This window comes from Protopterus annectens, chromosome 4.part0 (assembly GCF_019279795.1).
Source record: "Protopterus annectens isolate FY-2018-M chromosome 4.part0, PAN1.0, whole genome shotgun sequence".
Classification (NCBI taxonomy): Eukaryota; Metazoa; Chordata; order Ceratodontiformes; family Protopteridae; genus Protopterus; species Protopterus annectens.
The window spans coordinates 1,583,885,489-1,583,899,788 of NC_056733.1; the positions used below are offsets into that span (position 1 = coordinate 1,583,885,489).

The window sequence follows — 14,300 nt, forward strand, 5'->3', positions numbered from 1 at the left end:
TTCCAGAAGTCTCAGTATTCCCGGGACACTCACGGCCCTTCTTCCCCTAGAGGGAGAGGGGGTCGGGATAGACGCCGGCCCAGAGGCAGAGGGGGTTCCAGGAATTTTGGGTCTCGAGAACTGTTCTCGGACAGGCCTGCTCAGCAACACTGAGGAGTTGCCCGACTGTTCTGCTCTGGTGGCAGTTGGGGGTTGCCTGTCATTCCACCTTGTGGCATGGGAGTCCATGTCATCAGACTGTTGGGTGCTTTCCAGAGGCTATTCAGTCCCGTTTGTGGATGTCCTTCAAGGATGCATCTGCAGTCCTTACAAATGGGTTGTCCTGTCGTCAGGCAGCCCTTCGGTCGGCCGGATTCCAAAGTCTGGGTCTGGCTTCGGCTGGTGTCGCACTTCACCCGACGTCATTGCTGCAGTTACTCTGGTATAAAGGCATCAGCCGACGCCATTTTCCTCAGTCTTTCTTGCCGCGTGGCGCCCGAAGCAGAAGCTGTTCGCAAGTGCCGGTCGGTCAGAACCAGAGATTACTACTACCGAATACTTCTCCGAAGACTTCTAAAAAGCTAAGTACCCTGTTGGGGACTCTTTCTTGCCTCAGCCGATGTCAGAAAAAGTGAATAACTGTTTAACTTGTGGGAAACAAATACCTCATAAAGATTTCCACTCTTACTGCTTACCTTGTTTAGGCCCAGACCACGACGTAGCAGCTTGTCTAGCCTGTGCTTCTTTTAACAGACAGACGCTTAGACGTCGGTCGGAATTTGCTGAACAGTTATTTGGCTCTGATTTTGCTTATATTATGCCGTCGGATCCTCCGACTTCACAAATATCCAAAAAACGCAAGGAAAAGGACCGACACTCGCGGTCCGCGGTTTCGGCCGAAACCGCGGTTAAGACAACCGCTAGTGTCTCGGTTTCGGCTGAAACCGAGCAAGCTGTTCTTCCTTCAGCCGAAAGCTTAGCTTCTACCGAGGCCTCTTCCAACCTGGTGGAATCGGCTTCTGAAATCCAACCTGCAGTTGTGGTTTCTCAAGAATTATCTGACACTATTCCCTTGGATATTTCAACCCCTGCACGTGGAGCTGCTAGGCCTCCTGCAGCCATGTCCATTAAGGCCTTTGCCAGGGCTAAAGCAGCTAAAGCTACTAAATCTGTGCCTGTTAAGACCCCCTCTCACAGGCCTAGCTCCAGTTCCCAAATGCTTAGTTTAGCAGAGGATCTCATTTCTTTAATCCAGGGATCCCAACCTCTCCCAGACAGGGCCTCTCACCCTCCTCCAGAGAAGAGGCCTAGAGCAGAGCCCCCTGAGCCAGTTTCCACTGATGATTCCTCTGATGATTCAGATAATACAGACCCTCCAGAGGCTCCTTTTTCCCCTTATGAAGACTCTGATGCTGAAGAGTCCATCTTTTCTGCCTCTCCACCTGAGGAATTTTCCTTTGGGGAAACCTTGCATGCTATGAGGGAACAATTTCAGTGGCAGGGCCAAGATTTTTCAGACTCCAGAAAAAGGCTTAGAACCTTTTTGCATTTGCCACAACATAGGCCTTTAGCTATACCTCCAGTTCTGTCTGTTGTAGATGATGCATTTAATGATACTTGTACTGCTCCTGATTCATTACCTCTGGCCCCTGCTAAGCCCGATAGGTTCTACAGGGTCCCGGACACACATCACCATTTATACAAGGCTCCTTTTGCAGATCCCGAGACTATCTCCCAGGGACCTAAGGCTGTAGCATCTACCTCTGCCAAAAATCCCCTCCCCTCTGAAAGGGAATCCAGGTCCTTAGAGAGATGGGGTAAAAAAGTTTACACTTCTGCTACTCTGTCAGCTAGGGCCTTGAACTGTCAATTTCATATGATCCAGTATCAAGAATTTATGCTAGACCAGTTATCCAAAAAACTGTCTTCTGATGAACCTTTAGACAAGAAATATGTTCAGGAAATGGTACATAACATTCAGCAAGTTAGTAACCATTCTTTAAAATGCGGCTATGATGCACTGGAGGCTTCCTTTAGATCAGCCATGACTGGCACAGTTATCAGAAGGCATGCATGGTTAAAAGAGCAGGCCTTACCGGACCATGTCAAATCAAAACTTTTAGATGCTCCCATGGACAAGGTCAATTTGTTTGGCTCTCCTGCACAACAGGTGCTGAAGAAGATGGAAGAGAAGGCAAAATCTGTCCAAACAGTGAAAGATTTCTTACAGGTTCAACCTCCAAGGTTTAGCAGGAATTGGCCCTCCAAGAATTGGTCCTTTTCAGACTCCTCCAAAGCACAGAGAGGCAGGAATAGGCGTTCAAGAGGCAGAAGCCAATCCAGAGGTGCCTACAGGGGACGCCAGTGGCAGGGTAACAACCAGCGAGGCACAGACACAGCCACCACCACTACTACAGGACAATCACAGTGACTTGGCTCTGGCACCGCCTACCAGGGAACAACTAGAAGCACCCTTAGGCGGGAAGCTAGCTTTATTTACAAAGAACTGGCATTACATCACAAGAGACAAGTGGATTTTGCAGACAATAGACCAAGGTTACAGGTTTCATTTCCATACTCTACCAGGAAAGAGAGGAATGCCAAACCTACCTCCAAATCAAAAGGCAGAAGCTCTACAACAAGTAAATCAATTATTAAAGATGGGAGCTGTGGAAAAGGTACCACATACGGAACAAGGAAAGGGCTTTTACTCCAGACTCTTCCTAGTACCAAGGAAAGAAGGCAAATGGAGACCTATTCTCGATCTGTCCGCTTTAAACACATTCCACATTGTTCCAAAATTCAAAATGCTGACCCTACAGCAGCTTCTTCCCATGCTGGGCAAGGAGTCTTGGCTGGTAACTCTAGATCTCAAGGAGGCATACCTGCACGTCCCCATACGACCAAATTGCAGAAGATACCTCAGATTTCTTGCAGGATCAGAGCATTATCAATTCTCAGCATTGCCCTTTGGCTTATCTACTGCGCCCAGAGTGTTCACGAAATGCCTGGCATCAGTAATCGCTCATTGCAGGCTTCAGGGGATCCAAATCTACCCTTACCTGGATGACTGCCTAATACAAGCGGACAACAAAAACAAGCTAGCAGAAGACTTGAAAAGAGTCATTTACCTTCTACAAGCCCTGGGATACACAGTCAATATAAAAAAGTCAAGGCTGATACCATCCCAAAAGATGACCTTTTTGGGTGCGGAGCTGGACACATCCAAACAAATGGCATTCCTAACAGTAGAAAAACAGGAGCAACTCCCTCTCTACTTCTTGGCATTAACAAAACAAAACCATCTAACAGCAAGAAAAGTCCTACAAGCATTGGGCTTCATGGCATCCTGCATAATATTGGTCCCACATGCCAGACTGCATATGAGAAAACTACAGTGGTACCTAAGGAATTTATGGTCTCAGCACAAGCACAGCCTGGAAACTCAAATTCCAATAATTCCATGCCTGAAGCAAGAATTCCAATGGTGGGCTCAGGCCTGTCAATCAAACGAAGGATTGCCCTTCCACAGCACTCAACCAGGCCAAACCATCACAACGGACGCCTCAGACCTCGGTTGGGGGGCCCACATGATGAACAAAGGCATACAGGGTTTATGGACTCAAGAGCAGCTGCACCTACACATAAACCTAAAGGAAATGCTGGCAGTAAAACTGGCAATTCAGGCTTTCAAACCATTTCTTCGACAAGGCCAATTGATGATAAGGACAGACAACACCACAGTTATGTGGTACATCAACAAGCAGGGAGGCACACATTCGTACCCTCTATGCCGGATGGCCCTGGACCTCTGGAATGTGGCCCTGAGTTACAACATTCAGTTACAAGCAATCTTTGTACCAGGAAAAGAAAACACTCTAGCAGACATATTAAGCAGGACTACCACGGATGCCCACGAATGGATGCTGCATCCGGACATCTTCAAAACCATTACAAGAAAATGGGGTCTCCCAGAAATAGACTTATTTGCATCCCCACTCAATCACCAATTAAAGAAATTCTGCACCAGGACGTACCACCCACTGGCATGGAAGGTGGACTCCTATCCTTCAGTTGGAAAAATCTGTCAGCATATGCATTCCCACCACTTCCTTTGATGCACAAGGTGCTATTGAAGATCAAAGAGGACCGTCCAAGGATCATTCTGATAGCTCCAGATTGGCCAAGGCAACATTGGTACCCATTACTCAGGAGCATGTCTCGGGAACAGATATGGCCCTTACCCCTAGTTCCCTTGCTGTTAACTCAGAACAATTACAACACCCTGCATCCAAACCTGAAAACTCTGCAGCTGACTGCCTGGAACATTGCATAAGACAAATTAACCCAAATTTATCCCAAAGGGTTAAGGACATTATCTTAGAAGCTCGCAGACCTTCAACAAGGAAAACCTATTCAGCAAAATGGAAAAGGTATCTCATTTGGAGTACTGCTAAAGGGGAAGATGTGTCACTGGTAAACATAGCCAACATCCTGGAATACTTGGCAGAGCTATTCCACAAAGGCCTGTCCTACTCTTCCATTAAGATTCATGCCTCAGCTATTTCAGCAGAATACGACTTGGATCCTCCAGTTTTCTCACATTCTCTGCTCAGGCAGTTTCTGAGAGGAATTAAAAATGTAAAACCTCCTAGGAAGCCACCATTACCTGCATGGGACTTGAACTTTGTGCTAGAAAATTGACACTACCTCCTTTCGAACCAGCAGCAACAGCAGAATTGCAATACTTATCATGGAAAACTGCTTTCCTGCTGGCAATCACTTCAGCAAGAAGGGTTTCTGAGCTACAGGCATTAATGGCAGTACAACCCTTTCTGATCTTCCATCAAGATAGAGTGTCCATGAGAACAAATCCTACTTTTATGCCTAAGGTGGTCTCCAGAGTATCTTTAAATCAGGCTATCCACCTACCTACATTCTTCCCCAATCCACAGAACAGGGGAGAAAGACTGTTACATACCTTGGATGTACACAGACAATTACGCTACTACCTGGACAGGACCAAGAGCAATAGAAAAACTGACCAGCTACTGGTAGCATATGCAGCAGGAATGGAAGGGAAAGCAATTACAAAACAGACAATATCTAAGTGGATAGGAAATTGCATTAGATTTTGTTACTCCTACCATGGAAAGAAAACTCCAGAAAACATCAGGCCTCACTCTACAAGAGCTACAGCCACTACCACAGCTTTTCTACGAGGAGTGGCTACCAAAGACATTTTAGAGGCTGCTACTTGGAGCTCCGTGCATACATTTGCCAAGCATTATAATTTACCTTTATACTCTAGATCCCGAGCAGGTTTTGCCACTGCTGTTTTGCAAGGGATCTTAACTACACCATAATTCTATCTTTCCTCCTCCCCAGTTTGGCTATGGTATTCTACCCATTTGTAAGGACTGCAGATGCATCCTTGAAGGACATAGTACAGTTTTGTACCTACCATAAATGTAGATGTCCGATAGGAATGCATCTGCATTCAGGATTACCCACCCTCCTTCCCCTCTGTGGTACTCCTAGGGTATTTGCCCCTCTTATAGCTAGCTGGGGGAATCTATTATGGTGTATTTGTTTGTATATATGTACATACATGCTTATTTTTTGTTTGCTCTCTAATATTTTGAACCATTGGCATTTATCAAAATTTAGCCTTTCTAGAGGGCACCTGGCATCTGGGGCAAGAAACACTGAGGAAAATGGCGTCGGCTGATGCCTTTATACCCGAGTAACTGCAGCAATGATGTCGGGTGAAGTGCGACACCAGCCGAAGCCAGACCCAGACTTTGGAATCCGGCCGACCGAAGGGCTGCCTGACGACAGGACAACCCATTTGTAAGGACTGCAGATGCATTCCTATCGGACATCTACATTTATGGTAGGTACAAAACTGTACTTTCTCCCTACACCTTACAAACACCTCCCAGATGTACCACCCGCACAAAGGGAGGCAGCAGCGCTAGAGGTTTTCAAGCTGCCAAAGAAACGAGCCATGGAACCCGTCCCCACAGATCAGTCCTGATTGGGCATCTACTCCTGGATCTTTTTGGTGCCAAAGAAGACGAGGGATTTGAAGCCCATTCTGGACCTGTCTACTCTGAACCTGTCAGTTGCCATAGAGACGTTCTGGATTGTCACTTTACAGTCCATTATGCTGTACCTGCAAGAGAGCAACTGGATGTGCTCGTTCAACCTACAAGACGCCTACTATCACATAAAGGTGCAAAGAAGCTCCAGGAAGTTTCTCCGCTTCCGGCTAGGAGTCAATCATTATCAGTTTTGACCCCTAACCTTTGGTCTCACTACAGCCCCCAGGGTGTTCACCAAAGTGATGGCAGTAATAGTGGTTTACCTGATACTTCAGGTCTACCCTTAACTGGACGATTGGCTCCTTACTGCTCCCACCAAGCGTGTACTTTGTCAGACCAGAGGTTATTTCCTGCAGCTTGCATATTATCTAGGGATTACAATCAACACAGCCAAATATCTTCTGAACCCTCTCCAGGTGATAGAATATATAGGAGCAGTGATAGATATGTTACAGACACAAGTTTTCCTGACCTGTTTGAGGGTTGGAAGGTAGTGGTGGTGTATTATGGGTAAGGGGAGGAGCTTGGCGCTCGGAGCAGATGCTTGTGAAATTGCCAGCTCAGATCCAATACGGGTCTGGTACCCACAGGTTGAAAACAAATGTAGTAGAACTACTCAGATGGAACGTTATGGTGAGTACATAACTTCTTTATTTGTTTTATTATTTATGGTTTTGCACTTTGTCAGAAGGCATTTGTTTAACAGTGTTCTATGTTGTTCCGAGTTCCCAGGATTGAAGACAATCTTACTATATTTCTCTCTCTTTGGGGCACTTAATTCTGCAGAATGTGGCAGACCTTAGCAAAAGCTTGTGGTATGTGTGAAACATTTTCAACTTTTCCCCCCAGGCATAGGTATTGTCTGATTGAGGTTATTTGTTGTTGCAGCATGGCTTCTTTTCTGTACATCCTCCATTCATTATGTGATTTGAGATCAAGTATACCTCACCACACTGTGGGTCCAACACCCCCCCCCCCCCCGAGTCAGTACAGTTCACAAAAGCAGAGTGAACCAGAGAGCCCTGACTGCTGTACTCAGCATCTTCTGCTTGTTAAGTTATTACCCTAACCCATTTCTTTGTGCAGCAGTGTCTGGTTATGCTGGATGAATAGTGAGGCATGGCCTGGAAAGTGTATTCACTCTGGACACTGGGCAGACATGCATCCAGGATGCCCATTCCTTCCAGCCCAGCAGTCCTTTTGTGTCCTAACCTCAGCCAGGGCTATGGAAGACCATGTCTATCACCATCATAATCTTTTCTCTCCCAGGTAGGTACACCCATCCTTCCATGCTTGCATTGTGAAGCACCCAAGCTGCTAATCTAACTCTGGTCACATGGGTTATAGTCAGGGCTTTTAACCCTGTACTGCATCAACAAAGCTGACATTTTCAGCTGTGGTTGATATATAAGTATGTAATGACTGAATGCTTGTACATATGCATTTGTATAAAACATTTTTTGTTGTATTGTTCCTGCAGTTTTGTCAGTGTTTACATTTAAGCAGCAGCTGCTGAATAAGCAACATTAAGAACTGCATTATGTTCTGCTTTATGGCAAGTTTTTGTGCATTTCATCATTCTTTGCTGTTTTGCAGTGACAGTGATGAGGAAAAGAAGGAAAGAAGGGCAAAGGCAGCAGGATCTGAATTTAAAGATGAGGAAGAGACAGTGACAACAAAACATATACACATCACTCAGGCAACAGAAACGACAACAACTCGGCATAAACGGACAGCAAATCCTTCAAAGGTTATTGACCTAGGAGCTGCTGCACACTATAAAGGAGATGATGCAAAACCAGAACCAAATTCTGATGAAAAGTCATCTGTAGCAAAGGTGGGGCTCTGGCACTGTGTAAAATATATACTGTTTGTGCAAAAAAGAAGTACATCATGGAAAGCTGTTATGCTTAAGTGCATCCCCTGATTTAGAGAAAGTTTTAAAATATATTTTTCAGAATTTCAGGTAATGAAATCCATTACATTAGTTAAAATAACAGCAGTACAGAGTTTTATGAGCTTTTTTTTCTAGTAATTTCAGATATATTCAGCTGGTCTGATAAACTGAATATCTTCTAGAGTGGGATATTTTGCCTACTTTTGTCTATATTCATTATACTTTTTCCCCCCTTTTTTTTAAATTAGTTAGGGGTGTCTGTGTGTGTGTCTGTAGTTGCTATTGCCACCTCCTGCCCAAGGTGTCAGTGCATGTCATTTGAAACAGAAGATGTTCATCATAGTATTCAGTGTTGCAGTCTTCACTCATGGGATATCCTGCCATGCAATTAGCCCACTTCTGGCCAGTCTAGCAAGACTCTTCCCTTTCCAGGAGCTTCGGCCAACACCCTTTCTCCATCAAATAGACATCAGTTGTATAAAATTTATTTATTTTTTTTAAGTTTAGAAAGCTTTTAAGGTCTTTTAATAGCTTGTTCCATGTACCCTGGCACAGTTTGGTGAGGGGTCTTTCTGCAGCCTTTGTCTTGAAAGGGGGTCAGACTAGTAGTAGTTTTCTTCATCATTACTGTTTTGGAAGTAGATTTTCTCCTTTAGTGGCAGTATTCTTTTCAGTGGGGGACAGTATCCCAAGTTTATTATTTGAAATAGTAAGGTGATTGGGAGCCAGCTGATAATCCTTAATACATGACAGAAGTGTTTTCTGTGGTCTGCTAAGACTGCAAATCTGTATTATTCTGTTTTCAGTATACTGAAGCTTGTGTGTTATAGGTTGGCGTGAAGTAATAGGTACAGGCAATACTTTTGGCATAAGAAGGTAAGCAGATGATACATAATGGCTATCACAGTAAATGGCTTTTACCATGGAACAAAGTACTGCATGGATTCCTTTACCCACTGCATGTTGTTTACCCAGAGGTAAGTCTGTCATCGCCAACATTCTCATTAGGAGTTTGCTGCATAAACAGGATCATGAGACTGGTTTAGGGCCACTGTGGTGTTATTCCAGCCCCTGGGAAGCCTGCTTTTTGAAAAGAAGCATTCAGAAAAGAGGATGAAAAGAAAGGAAATGGAGGACATCAGTGAAGACTCAGTATTAGCATGGTCTGAAGATTCTGTATTAGGTGAGGTGGTTTTGCAACTTCAGGCTGTTGAATCTGTTATGGCTGAGGCCTCTAGCATCACCACTGCACTGACATCTATGCCTTTAGTGTCTGGATTATCCTGTTAGACAAAAATCTCTGATGTACCTTTGTTAATCCTTTGGCCACCAAAACCTGCATTTTGATTTCTGAAGGAGAAGGCAGGCACCCTAGAGTAATACATTTGCGATGTGGTTCGGACTGGTGAGGTTTTGGTAGCCCACTCAAGGGCTTAAAAGTGGTTGCCTGTGAACATATCAGGCCCAAGCCAACAAAGCTTAAACAGATGCAAACCAGTTTGCCTCAGCCTAGGTTGTGAAGTGCCTTAACTCTTCCCCCGCACAACATTCATCTTAACATACACTGGTTCAGTTTGCCAAAATATTGATATGTTACTTGAAATCTAAAAGGTATAAGTGAGATACCATCTATGACTCAAGGTGCTTTTAAAAATAGAAGAGTGGCTCCCCTGAGGTAGAGTCCAACTCCTCTGATTTTGATGCTGATGAACTGGCCTTTGTAGACCGGTTCCTATCAACTAAGGCCCTAGACATGGATTCCTAAGACACCTTGTCCTCTGCTTTCTCAATAGAGGACGTCTCTTTTTGAAACAGTTCCCACAAAATGGAAGAGACCTTTAGGTAGAATTCCAAGGAGTACTCTGAAACTCAACAAAGATGTAGGGCCTTCATGGGTCTTCCTAAAGCAAGAACCCTACCCGTCCCTCCAGTACTAGAGTTCCTGGAAGATGTCTTTTAAGAATGCATCCCTGGTAGCCTGACTCTCTTTCCGCTGTTCCTAATAAGCCTAGCCACTTTTTTCGGGTCAAGGATTCCCTTAACTACTAGTATAGAAATTGTATAGCTGATTCATATGTAGTGTCTTTAGAGCATAGCAAGAGAGCAGTTTTGGCCTCAACCAGAAATCCCATCCCAAGTGATAAAAAAAGAGTGGAGTTCTAGATAGATTTGGGAGTAAAAGTGCACACAGTTGTAACCTTGGCCTTTAAGGCTTTAAACTCCCAGTCTATTTTGCTGTCTTACCAACAGACCTTGTTGGAGCAAATGAGGACTGAGGTGGATATGATTGAAGATTAAGATCTTTACATCAGGAGCTGTTATAACTATGTGGTCACTCCTACCAGGTTGGTAACACTCCAGGGAATGTAGTTGATGTTCATCATGCATACAGCTGCAGTCATAACAGATGGGTTCTCCTGCCGTCAGGCAGGTCTTTAGTCAGCCGAATTCCAAAGTCTAGGTCCGGCGTCGGTTGTCGTCGCTTCTTCCCTGACGTCAGTGCGACAGGGGTATAAAAGAACCAGCCGACACCATTTTCTTCAGTCTTTCTTGCCGCGCGGTGCCCGAAGCAGAAGCAGTTCGCAAGTGCCGGTCGGCCAACTCCTGAAATTACGAAAATTTTGCAACCGAAGTCTTCTTGAAAGCTAAGTACCCCGTTGGGGAAACTTTTCTTGCCTCAGACTGATGTCAGACAAAGTTAATAATTGTATTTCATGTGGGAAGCAAATACCGCATAAGGATTTTCATTCCCTCTGTATTCCTTGTTTAGGCCCATACCACGACGTCTCGGTCTGTCGTTTTTGTGCTACATTCAAAAAACGCACCATTAAGTGTCGGGCGGAGTTCGCCCAGCATTATTTTGGCAAAAAATTTAACTATATTATGTCGTCAGATGTTCCGACTCCAGTTTTGTCTAAAAAGCGCAAAGATAAGGACCGACACACGACGTCTGCGGCCTCTACCGACACCATGCCAAAGCCGACTACAGGTGGTCCGGTTCTCAGCGAGGTGCCTACGCAGCCCCTGACTACCGACGACACTTCATTGGTGGTGTCTTCTGTGCCCGAGGTCGCAGGCTCCTCGGCCCACACCCCGACTACAGATACCGAAGCCACTCTTGGTGGTGAATCTCAAAATGTAGACAGGTCTGCCTTCTCTCAAGGTGTCTTCAGACCTTCCTCTTCTTTTTCCATCAAGGCTTTCACTAAGTCTAAAGCAGCCATGCTTTCTAAGAGACAAGCTACACAGGGCCCATCTCCAGGCCCCATGCCTAAAAAACAGATGCTTAAAATGGCTGAGAATTTAATTACTCTTATCAGGGGTTCTCAAGCCCCGGACAAAAGGCCCAGAGTGGAGGAAGAATCCCCCTCCTCTGATCAGGCCTCCATTATATCAGAGCACTCTGATGAACAGGAAATTTCTTACTCCCCATTTGAAGATTCTGATGCAGAGGAGTCCATTCCCTCTGTATCCCCCCCAGAGGATTACTCATTTGGGGAAACCTCGCATACTTTAAGGGAACACTTCCACTGGGAAGGCCAAGAGTACTCAGATTCCAAGAAAAGGCTTAGGGATTTTCTCTTGCTACCTCAGCACAGGCCTCTGGCTATACCTTCTGTCTTGGACATACTAGATGATGTGTACTCGGAGGCCTGCCTTAACCCGGATTCTTTACCTCCAGCCCCAGTCAAGCCTGACAGGTACTACAGGGTTCCTGACTCGCACCAATTTCTATACAAAAGCCATGCGGCTGACCCAGAAACTATCTCACAGGGCCCCAAGGGAATTAAGGCCTCCACTGCTAAAAATCCATTACCTTCCGAGAGAGATTCCAGATCCTTAGAAAGGTGGGGAAAAAAGGTATATACCTCGGCCACCTTAACCATGAGGGCATTAGACTGCCAGTTCCATATGCTAAAGTACCAACAGTTTCTGTTATCACAATTGAGAAGTAAAATGTCACAACCTAAACAACCAGACTTGAAGGAGTTGCAGGATTTGATGCATAGTGCAGAACAAGTGGGTAAACATACCTTGTAATGTGGTTTTGATGCTCTAGAGGCCTCATGTAGAGCTGCTGTTACTGGATCAGTCATATGTAGACATGCCTGGCTCAAGGAACAAATATTACCAGATCATGTCAAAGCTAAATTACTAGATGCCCCTCTACAAAAGGATGTATTATTTGGTGCTAATGCTGAGAAGGTATTAAAGAAAATGGAGGAAAAGGCTAAATCAATGCAAACAGTGAAAGATTTTCTACAGGTACAACCCCCACGTTTCAGTAGAAATTGGCCTTCCAAAATTTGGTCCTTTCCAGCCACGGACAGACCCCAAAGAGGTAGATACAGGCACCCGAGGGGCATATAACAATCCCAAGGATCGTTTAGAGGCAGACAATGGCAAGCTCCTACACAAAGAGGTGGTGAGGATAGTTCGCAGCCATTCAGAAAGCAAGCCCAATGACTTTCCCCTTTGCATGCCAAGCAAGGCTCAAATGGCAACACCCTTAGGCGGAAAACTGGCATTATTTTCAAAAAATTGGCATATTGTCACAAAAGACAAATGGATCCTGGACATTATAAACAGAGGCTACAGATTCCATTTTCACACCCTTCCAAAAATGAGAGGCATGCCAAACCTGCCACACAATCAAAGGGCAGAGGCACAAAGACAAATTTCAGATCTCATGGACGTGAAAGCTATTCAAGAGGTACCTACTCACGAATAAGGTCAAGGTGTTTATTCCAGACTATTCCTGGTACCAAGGAAGGGAAAAGATTGGAGACCTATTTTGGACCTATCCATCCTAAACACATTTTTACTCGTACCAAAATTCAAGATGCTCACTTTACAGCAGCTTCTTCCCATGCTGGGCAACGAGTCTTGGCTGGTAACATTGGACCTCAAGGAGGCATACCTGCATGTCCCAATCAGACAAAATTGCAGAAGATACCTCAGATTTCTTGCAGGTTCAACCCATTATCAATTCTCTGCATTGCCCTTTGGCTTATATATTGCACCCAGAGTATTCATGAAATGCCTGGCATCAGTAATTGCCTACTGCAGACTTCAAGGGATACAGATATACCCCTATTTGGACGACTGCCTGATCCAAGCGGACAGCAAGCACATACTTCTGAAACATCTGGCTTATGTAATAATGTTGGTGAATTCTCTGGGATACACAGTCAACAAAAAAAAATCAATGCTAATACCCTCTCGGAAAATAATTTTCCTGGGTGCCAACTTGGACGCAAACACCCAGATGGCCTACCTCATGCCAGAGAAGCAGGGGCAACTAACTCAATACTTCAGAACACTAGCAAATTTCACCAGACTGACTGCAAGGAAAATCCTGCAGGCTCTGGGATTCATGGCATCTTGCATCCTACTAATCCCATGTGCAAAGCTGCATATGAGGAAACTTCAGTGGTACCTGAAAAACCTATGGTCTCAACACAGCCACAGTTTGGAAACAATAATACCACTAATTCCATGTCTTCAAAAGGAATTTCTGTGGTGGGCTCAAGCATGCCAAACAAACATAGGTCTCCCATTCAGCAAGCCTCAAGCAAATCAAGTCATCACAACAGACGCCTCGGACTACGCCTATGGGGCGCACATGACAGATCGGTGCATTCAGGGCAAATGGTCCCAAAAAGAAAAGCACCTTCACATCAATCAAAAGGAAATGCTAGCAGTAATAAATGCTATTATAGCTTTCAAAGACCTTCTGCATCCAGGTCAACTATTGATAAGGACAGACAACACCACAGTAATGTGGTACATAAACAGGGAGGAACCCATTCATACCCCCTATGCAGGCTGGCCATGTCACTTTGGAACATGGCTCTGGACTTACAAATCGAACTTCAAGCACAGTACTTGCCAGGCAAGGAAAACACGCTGGCAGACAACCTAAGCAGAAATATGACAGATCCACACGAATGGAAGTTGCATCCTCAAGTTTTTACAGAGATAATTCAAGCATGGGGAAGGCCAGACCTAGATCTCTTTGCCTCCCACAAAAATCACCAATTGACAAAATTCTGTTCAAGGATTTTTCATCCAAAGGCCTGGAGAGTGGACGCTCTCTCTTTCAGTTGGACAACAATGACAGTTTATGCCTTCCCACCTCTTCCTCTGCTGCCCAAAGTTCTATTAAAAACCAGAGCAGACAGACCAAAGATGATTCTCATTGCTCCAGACTGGCCAAGACAACACTGGTACCCACTCCTGAGAAGCCTGACGCATTTCCCACCATGGACCCTGCCTCTAATGCCTCTTCTTCTGACTCAGCACAGCTTCAAAAC

General features: G+C 45.0%; 1 protein-coding gene across 1 annotated transcript in view; it reads left to right on the forward strand.

Moving 5' to 3' along the window:
- Window positions 1-14,300, forward strand: part of CLINT1 (clathrin interactor 1) — a 1,421,335-nt gene that overhangs the window by 928,302 nt on the left and 478,733 nt on the right. Inside the window, exon 7 of the mRNA XM_044069360.1 lies at window positions 7,683-7,923. Within this exon, the coding sequence (XP_043925295.1) occupies window positions 7,683-7,923 (241 nt within the window). The remainder of the gene's footprint in view (window positions 1-7,682; window positions 7,924-14,300) is intronic.